Here is a 9,413-nt window from a genome sequence, read left to right on the forward strand (position 1 = left end):
CCCCTGGGTGTCAGTTTTTGTATTTCTCCTCTGTTATTTCATCTTGACTGTCTAGGCCTTGACCATCTTTGTTCTAGCTAAAGTTGTAACTGGATCTTTGTTTTATCACTTTTCCTAGATGTGCAAATCCAGTATTTCTACCCAGGTCTGTGAAACTTCAAAGCCTGTGCTCCTAAACATATTATGTTTCCATTTGCTCTATTGCTGATGAAAGATGAGCTTAAGTCTTCCGTTGATTACAGATTTGTCTATTTCTTTTGAGATCTGTCAATGTCTGCTTTAGGTATTTTGAGACTGTTATTAGATGCATACAAATTTAGAACTGTTATATTTTTCATCATTACATGTCCCTCTTAATCTCTTACTTTAACCCTTTTCCTGTTTGCCCTGAGAATACTCGCCAGTGTCACTTGCAGCTGCAGCACTGACCCCAAGAAGGTGACAATGCTGTCAACATTCCATATTGATACTGTGATTGAAGTAGACAACAGAAATGGAAAGAAAACTAAGAAGCCAGCCGGGCACAGTGGCTCATGCCTGTAATCCCAGCACTTTGGGAGGCCAAGGTGGGCGGATCACGAGGTCAAGAGGTGGAGACCATCCTGGCCAACACAGTGAAACCCCATCTCTACTGAAAATACGAAAATTAGTTGGGCATGGTGGTGCGAGCCTGTAGCCCCAGCTACTCAGGAGGCTGAGGCAGGAGAATCGCTTGAACCCGGGAGGTGGAGGCTGCAGTGAGCCAAGACCACGCCACCGCACTCCAGACTGGTGACAGAGCAAGACTCCATCTCAAACAAAAACAAAACAAAAAAAAATTGGCCAGGCATAGTGGCACATACCTGTAATCCTGGCTACTCTGGAGGCTGAGGCAGGAGATCACATCACTATATCCAGCTTGGGCAACAGAGCAAGAGTCCTCCTCGGGGCGGGGCAGGGGGTGGGGGCGGGAAAAAGCCATGTATCTTTGTGGATTATAACAAAAATATGGGAGCAGTGGACTCAGCTGATCAGATGTTCATTTCTTATCCGACTGAGTGCAAAAGCACAAGGTTTGGTATAAATTATTCCACCACCTTCCAAACATTACAGTGCAGGAACTAAATTAGAAAATTATCTATTTACAAACAAAGTAACCAGGAAAGCACACTGGAGTATACGGTATGAATTAGTCATAAATACAAGTGGTATCACAACCATTCTGAGTCAAACTATTTTATTGACCAAAAGACACCTGTGGAAATGGGAGGTGAGTACCCTAAGCCCTCACTCCTTAGCACTCTGCGTGCTGATGTAGTCCTGGAGAAGCGCCTGCACCTCCGTCCGCCGGCTCATCTTGGTGGCCTTGCCCTGAAAACGGCCTTTCTTCCCTGCTCCTTTGCCTTCCAGGACCTCAGCCACCCTGGGGAACAGAGGTGTATAGTCAGGGAGACTTTGAGGGAAAAGTCACACACACAAAAAAGGGCAGCTCTGAGTCTTTTTCCAGGGACTGGGGGAGGGATAAGAAGAGCAGATGACTTCTAGGAATGTTTCTTAAAAACACTTGCACATAGGCTGGGGGTGGTGGCTCACACCTGTAATCCCAGCACTTTGGGAGGCCAAGGCGGGTGGACTACCTGAGGTCAGGACTTCAAGACCAGCCTGACCAACAGGATGAAACCCCGTCTTTACTAAAAATACAAAAATTAGCCGAGTGTGGTGGTATGCGCCATGATCCCAGCTTCTCGGGAAGCTGAGACAGGAGAATCGCTTAAACCCGGAGGCAGAGGTTGCAGTGAGCCGAGATCGTGCCATTGCACTCCAGCCTGGGCAACAAGAGTGAAACTTCATCTCAAAAAAACACTTGCACATGTGCACAAAGATATATGTACCATGATCACATAAGAGTGAATAACTAAAAATAACATCAGTGTCTATGAATTGGGCTAGATAAATTATGTTAATCTCTAGGGAGCAGGGTGAGCACCTGTAATCCCAGCACTCTGGAAGGCCAAGGCGGGAGGATCACTTGAGGTCAGGAGTTCGAGACCAGACTGGCCAACATGGTAAAACTCTATCTGTACTAAAAATACAAAAAAAATTGGCTGGGTGTGGTGGCGTGCACCTATAATCCCAGTTACTTGAGTGGCTGAGGCAGGAGAATTGCCTAAACCCAGGAGGTGGTGACTGCAGTGAGCTGAGATCGTGCCACTGCACTCCAGCCTGGGCGACAGAGTGAGACTCCATCTCAAAAAACAAAAACAAATACATTTCATAAAAACAAAAACAAAAACATACATGTGAGATGTGGAGCTAAAAGACCCTCATCTGTCAAACTGGAAATGACGGTAGTAACAATTATCTCTGCTCAGCCCACCTCACATGCCCATGATGTAAATTAAATGAGATCGCAGATGTGATGGTCCTTTGAGTCAGTAAAGGAATGTTATCTGTAGGATACAGGCTCTACTACATGTGCAAGAGAGTCCACCTAGGATTACCTGGGCCCCAGGGTCTCCACAGACGCAGGTGGCCCTGCCAGTAAGAAGAGTCCAGCACCTTTCTCATCACCCACGGTTAAGAATAGGAGGGTCTCCTAGGAGGTAAGACAAGGAGATAAGCCCTGATACTTAAGGATGTAGAGTCAACCCCCCTAAACCCTGCACACTCTTCAATCTTAAGAACAGATTATTTCCCCCTAAACCACCAAGTGATGTTCCTGATGAATGATAATCCCCCTCCACACTGGCCCACCAGGGCCAAGAAACTTTTTGAGAGCAACTACGGGAACTTAGGTGAAACATTAAGAAGGCAGCAGAAGACTGCTGATCCTGGCTAAGCATAAAATGCCTTTCATGGTTTCACTCTCGCAAACTTTTCCCTACCATACGTCCTTTCCCTGCCACTGCCTAAACCACCAGGTTTCCCTCTGCCCGGCTGCCTCTGCCCCTTGTCTGTCTGATGACTTCTAAGCAGTCTTCAAGGCCCCCTTCCCTGAAACCTCCCTATCCTTCAGGTAATATACTCCTTCACCTCTAGAATTCATCACTCTATCATTCTAAATTATAAATGTCAACACACAAATTTGTCCTCCAGACTAGAACATGAGCTCCTTGAGAATCAGTTCTGTCTATACAGAAGAATTAAGAAAAAAGAGATACACAATGCTTTACCGACAGTAGGCATTCCAAAGAAGGGTTTTGGAGTAAATACAAAAGAGATAGTGGAGCATGGTGGCTCATGCTTGCAGTCCCAACTACTCAGGAGGCTGAAGTGGGAGGATTGCTTGAACCCAGGCGTTCAAGACTGCAGTGAGCCATAATCACACCACCGCACTCCAGCCTGGGTGACAGAGCAAGACTCTGTCTCTGAAACAAACAAACGAACAAAAAGACAGACCTGGAAATCTCTAGGCTAGAGACCATCAGGAGTGGGAAGAATAAAGCCAGAGGAAGAGGAAAATGGATGGGGATGGCTTTCAAAGGGGCTTGCCCATTCCTGTATTCACTTTTTTTTTTTTTTTTTTTTTTTTTTAGACATTCTGTGTTGCCCAGGCTGGAGTGCAGTGGCGCAATCTCAGCTCAATGCAACCTCAGCCTCCCAGGTTCAAGCAATTCTCCTGTCTCAACCTCCCAAGTAGCTGGGTCTACAGGCACCCACCACCACACCCAGCAAATTTTTGTTTTGTTTTGAGACAGAATCTCACTCTGTAGCCCAAGCTAGAGTGCTGCGGCACAATCTCAGCTCACTGCAACCTCCACCTACTGGGCTCAAGAGATTCTCGTACCTCAGCCTCCTGAGTAGCTGGGATTACAGACGCACGCCACCACGCCTGGCTAAATTTTTGTATTTTAGTAGAGATAGGGTTTCACCATGTTGCCCAGGGTGGCCTCAAACTCCTGAGCTCAGGCAATCCACCCGCCTTGGCCTCCCAAAGTGCTGGGATTACAGGCGTGAGCCACCATGTCCGGCCTGATTTTTCTATTTTTAGTAGAGATGGGGTTTCACCATATTGGCTAGGCTGGTCTCCTGACCTCAAGTGATCCACCCACCTGGGCCTCCCAAAGTGCTGGGATTACATGCATGAGTCACCGTGACCAGCCCACCCCTGTATTTCTAATATTGGATCCTCAGCACACATAAACCTGAATGGCTCTGAGGAGCTAGAACTCTGATGAAAGGAGCTCAGAAGCTGATAAACATACAGCCCCAGAAAGAGCAATAACATAGATCTAGCTCAACACCTAAAACAGAGCTTGGCACACAGCTAGTGCTAAGAAAACAGCACTGAATGAATGGCTATTTCCTACTCCTCATGTGTTCATGTGGAGGGACTTCAGCTAAACTAGCGCCCCTCACTTATGTCTCCCTAGGTCTCTATCCAGGCCGGGGTAGAGAATCTCATGCTCCTCTTACCTCTGACCCAATCTCATTGGCAATGATATTCATGAACTCTGAATCACCCTCCTTCCTACAACAAAGGACACAGACATGAGACCCAGGTTGGAGTGGTGGCTGTGAAACTGCAGGAAGCCTGGCCCCTCCTTCTGAAGCTGGCCTTGCTGCTGCCTATTTGTACACATAAAGTCCCACATCCCTTAGCCAAGAGAGAGTACTGGCTGAGAGCCAGCAAGTTGCCCTTCTCAGCCTCTGCAGTTTGGATTCAACCTCCAGGTTTATCTCTATCTCCCTTAAATAGGATTCACCAGAATAAGCAGAAATCTGTTAAGAGAGTAAAGTAGGTAGGGGACAATCCTAAAGAAAGATACAGGCTGGACGCAATAGCTCACACCTATAATGCCAGCACTTTGGGAAGCCGAGGTGGGCAGATCACTTGAGGTCAGGAGTTCAGAACCAACCTGGCCAACATGGGGAAACCCCATCTCTACTAAAAATACAAAAGTTAGCCTGGTGTGGTGGCACATGCCTGTTATCCCAGCTACTCAGAAGGCTGAAGCATGAGAACTGCTTAAACCCGAGAGGCAAAGGTTACAGTGAGCCGAGATCATGCCACTGCACTCCAGGCACAGTAAGACTCCATCTCAAAAAACAAAGCAAAACAAAAAAACAGGCCGGGCACAGTGGCTCAAGCCTGTAATCCCAGCACTTTGGGAGGCCGAGGCAGGCGGATCACGAGGTCAGTAGATCGAGACCATCCTGGCTAACATGGTGAAACCCTGTCTCTACTAAAAAATACAAAAAAACTAGCCAGGTGAGGTGGCGGGCGCCTGTAGTCCCAGCTACTCGGGAGGCTGAGGCAGGAGAATGGCGTGAACCTGGGAGGCGGAGCTTGCAGTGAGCTAAGATCTGGCCACTGCACTCCAGCCTGGGCAACAGAGCGAGACGCTGTCTCAAAAAAAAAATTAAAAAAAAAAAAGATACAGAGTTATAGCAAAGATGTTAACATCAAACCCAGGAGGCCTGGTAGGTAACATATTTCTTTTTTTTTTTTTTAGATGGAGTCTCACTCTGTCGGTCCAGGCCGGAGTGCTGTGGCGTGATCTCCACTCACCACAACCTCTGCCTCCCGGGTTCAAGTGATTCTCCTGCCTCAGCCTCCCAAGTAGCTGGGACTACAGGCATGTACCACCATGCCTGGCTAATTTTTGTACTTTTAGTAGAGAAGGGGTTTCACCATGCTGGCCAGGCTGGTTTCAAACTCCCGACCTTGTAATCCACCCGCCTCAGCCTCCCAAAGTGCTGGGATTACAGGCATGAGCCACTGCGCCCGGCCAGTAACATATTTCTTAGGATCTACCCAACCTTGAGAATACCAGTGAGCAATCCACCTCCCACTGTACATTGCATATAGAGAAGACACTGAGCCCTAAGCCCAGCACAGCCCCCATTCCTTGTCTCCAGCTCCTAATTTCTCACCTGTGTAACACGACCACACCTCCCCAGTCTGGGCTGTTCCTGAGGCTACGGGCAATGTGCACAGCCAGGTCTCTGAGCAGATTCAGGTTATTCTGAAATGGATATGGTAACTCAGTAGATAAATGGAAAGGATAACAATAGAGAGTATCAGCTTCCCTCCACCTCATTCTCCCCTCACTCCTACTTTGACAAACTACACATTTGCTTCGGCAGAAGACCAAGTCTGCAGAGCCTATTCTAGGCAGGGCCCATGCCCTCTCTACCCGCCATGGAATAAATCACCTTCTGCAGGATCTTGGTGGAGTTCTGGAGCTTTTTCACTGCCTCCACATGATCCTCTGCTCCACACCTGCAAGAGAAGAAAGGTCAGTGGAAACCTGCGCAGCCTCCCAGTTGTTTCTGATGTTGGGGACATAAATCAGTAACTTCCTTTTTGCTATGGTGCCTCCCTGCAGTCAGGGATCAGGATATATTCTGAGGAGGTCTCTTAGGCAACTGGGAGAAAATATACGAAGGAATTAACTGTTTTTCATGGTTCTGATTGACTATCCAAAGCACTTTATCATTTACGATTGCATCTTATCTCCCAGAGGTAAGAGATTATGTCCAAAATCTCAGCAATGGGAGGCAACTGAAGGTACTGAAAGACGCATACTTAAGCAGAGCAGTCAGTGCTTTTTCAGTCCCATGACTTCTCTCCATCCACTTCAGCACCCGGTTCCCAGCCAGAAATATCAGGTTGGTTTTGTTCTTTTTCCCCTTCTCAGTGCACAGAATCTTAATGACCTACATGAGGCAAGGGGGTAACACACACACACACACACACACACACACGTGGGCGCGTGCATAAACCACAGCAGATCCTAGAACCTGAAGGTAGGAGAAACCTATCTTTTCCTCAGCTCTGAAACAGTGAAGGGGAGATTTCACTTAGGACTCCTCGATTATCCCCCTCTCCCACTCCCAGCCCCATGTGATCCCCCTCCCCAATCCCTCTTCTCAGCCACTCCACAGCCCTTCCTCACTTACCTGAAGGTCACTGAGATTGCTCACATGGGTCCCACAGCACATGTTGGAATCAACGCCCTTAATGCTAACAACACGAATGGGCCCAGCATGATCATCCGGCAAACCCCGGCCTCTCACCTGGACTCAAGGAGAGCGGAGGGACTGTCTGAATCTGATGAGGAACGCTTGGAGAACCATTCTGCAGAAGCCACCCCTCTGGCTCTGCCCTTACCTGCTCCACCTCAGGATCATCCAGGCTCAATTCTTGGACATTCACAGGCAGCCGATCTCTGATTTTTTCATTGACGCTCTGCTCAATGGCAGCTACTTGCTCTGCAGTCATAGAGGGGGTGTCCAGCTCAATCGCACTCCGAAATCTCCCTAACTCCCTATCAGAAGTAGAGTGGCCACAGATAACACATCTTACTGAACAAGAAAAGCTGAAAGCTTTCCCTCTAAAAACTGGAACAAGCATACCCTCTCACCCCCTTTTTTTTTTTTTTGAGACAGGCTCGTTCTGTCACCCATGCTGCCATTTGGTGGCAATCACAGTTCACCACAGCCTTAATCTCCCTGGCTCAAGCAATTCTCCCACCCCCACCTCCCTCCCAGTGCTGGGATGGGCCTGCCTACAGTTAGTCTTATGCCTGCCACTCACCATGATGTTGTCTTCAGCTTAAATAGATGGTCAGCAACTGCCGTGATGAGATGCTGCCCTAAGCAAAGAGAGCAAGAGACAGGAGAAAAGTGAGAAGTCCACATACTCCCACAATGATAAAATAGAGCCACAATGATAAAAGCACAGAAATTATCCTTGTTGAAGACCTTCTAAGCACTTGGTAATACACTTTAGATACTTTATTGAAAATCACAATGAGAATTCTGCAAGAGGCCTTGTGATACCATTTCATAGATGAGGAAATTGAAGCCTAGAGAGATCAAATAACTTGCCATGGCAATGTAACTTATAAGGGGCTGGACGTGAACTTAAGTTCTTTTTTTTGAGACAGTTCCATTTTGTTGCCCAGGCTGGAGTGCAGGGGCTCACTGCAGCCTCCACCTCCCAGGATCAAGCGATTCTCGTGCCTCAGCCTCCTGAGTAGCTGGGATTACACACGTCCATCACCGCACCCAGCTAATTTTTCTACTTTTAGTAGAGACTGGGTTTCACCATGTTGGCCAGGCTGGTCTTGAACTCTTGACCTCAAGTGATCCACCCGCCTTGGCCTCCCACAGTGCTGGGATTACAGGTGTGAGCCACTGTGCTCAGGGAACTTAAGTTCCAATATGCAGCATTCATCCATTCAACAAGTACCTACCACATGCAAGGCACAGGGCTTGACATAAGAGATACAGCAGCATCCCTGATCGACAAGAGTGATGATGAGGAGAAAGAAGAGGAAGAGGAGGAAGAAAAGGAGAAAGAGGAGGAACTATCAAGGAAGAGGGAACAAGACAGCTAAAGGCCTTAAGGAAGAAAGAAGTAGGGTATGTCAAAGGAATCCAGAGATGACAAGCACAGCCAGGATGTAGCCAGCAAGAGGTGAAGGGGCACCAGATGAGGCTACAGCAGTAGACAAGAGCCACCCAGATACAGCTTGTATGCCATGGTAAAAAGTTTGGCTTTACATGAAGACCTAAAGGAAGCCTCTGAAGAGCTTGAAGCAGAAGACTGACATAATATTTTCACTTTTTAAAATTTATTTCAGCTGGGCATGGTCGCTCACTCCTGCAATCCCAGCACTTTAGGAGGCCGAGGCAGGTGGTGGATCACAAGGTCAAAAGTTTGAGACCAGCCTGAAACAACATGGTGAAATCTCATCTCTACCAAAAATACAAAAATTAGCCAGGTGTGGTGGCACGAACCTGTAATCCCAGCGACTCAGGAGGCTGAGGCAGGAGAATGGCAGAATCCCAGGGGCGCAGGTTGCAGTGAGCCAAGATTGCACCATGGCACTCCAGCCCGGGCAACAAAGTGAGACTGTCTCAAAAAAAACAAATAAAAATAAAAATAAAAAAGAAAGGCCAGGCATGGTGGCTTACGCCTGTAATCCCAGAACTTTGGGAGGCCAAGGCAGGCGCATCACAACATCAGGAGATCCAGACCGTCCTGGCTAATATGGTGAAACCCTGTCTCTACCAAAAATACAAAAAATTAGCTGGGCGTGGTGGCAGGCGCCTGTAGTCCCAGTTACTCGGGAGGCTGAGGCAGGAGAATGGCATGAACCCAGGAGGCGGAGCTTGCAGTAAACCGAGATCGGGCCACTGTATTCCAGTCTGGGCAACAAAGCGAGACTCCATCTCAAAAAAAAAATAAACAAACAAACAAATAAATAAGATAAAATAAAATTTATTTCATTTTACTTATTCATTTTTATTTTTGTTTTTATTTATTTATTTTATTTATTTATTTTTTTTGAGACAGAGTCTCACTCTGTCGCCCAGGCTGGAGTACAGTGGTGTGATCTTGGCTCACTGCAAACTGTGCCTCCCGGGTTCAAGCGATTCCCCTGCCTCAGCCTCCCAAGTAGCTGGGATTACAGGCACAC

At 47.6% G+C, this 9,413-nt stretch overlaps 1 protein-coding gene across 3 annotated transcripts in view; it reads right to left on the bottom strand.

Moving 5' to 3' along the window:
- Window positions 1-1,199: 1,199 nt before the first annotated feature.
- The window catches only part of LOC111537339 (alanyl-tRNA editing protein Aarsd1), a 13,137-nt gene continuing 4,923 nt past the window's right edge, over window positions 1,200-9,413 (bottom strand). The window contains exons 4-12 of one of the 3 annotated variants that reach the window (XM_023204017.1): window positions 7,523-7,580; window positions 7,097-7,253; window positions 6,886-7,002; window positions 6,512-6,642; window positions 6,139-6,205; window positions 5,857-5,948; window positions 4,396-4,450; window positions 2,481-2,575; window positions 1,200-1,402 (exon numbers count right to left, since the gene is read on the bottom strand). In XM_023204017.1, the coding sequence (XP_023059785.1) occupies window positions 1,267-1,402; window positions 2,481-2,575; window positions 4,396-4,450; window positions 5,857-5,948; window positions 6,139-6,205; window positions 6,512-6,642; window positions 6,886-7,002; window positions 7,097-7,253; window positions 7,523-7,580 (908 nt within the window). In that variant the 3' untranslated portion in view covers window positions 1,200-1,266. The remainder of the gene's footprint in view (window positions 1,403-2,480; window positions 2,576-4,395; window positions 4,451-5,856; window positions 5,949-6,138; window positions 6,206-6,511; window positions 6,643-6,885; window positions 7,003-7,096; window positions 7,254-7,522; window positions 7,581-9,413) is intronic. The other 2 variants (XM_023204019.1, XM_023204018.1) reach the window with 2 other exon arrangements.

The sequence above is a fragment of the Piliocolobus tephrosceles genome, chromosome 16, assembly GCF_002776525.5.
Source record: "Piliocolobus tephrosceles isolate RC106 chromosome 16, ASM277652v3, whole genome shotgun sequence".
Lineage (NCBI taxonomy): Eukaryota > Metazoa > Chordata > Mammalia > Primates > Cercopithecidae > Piliocolobus > Piliocolobus tephrosceles.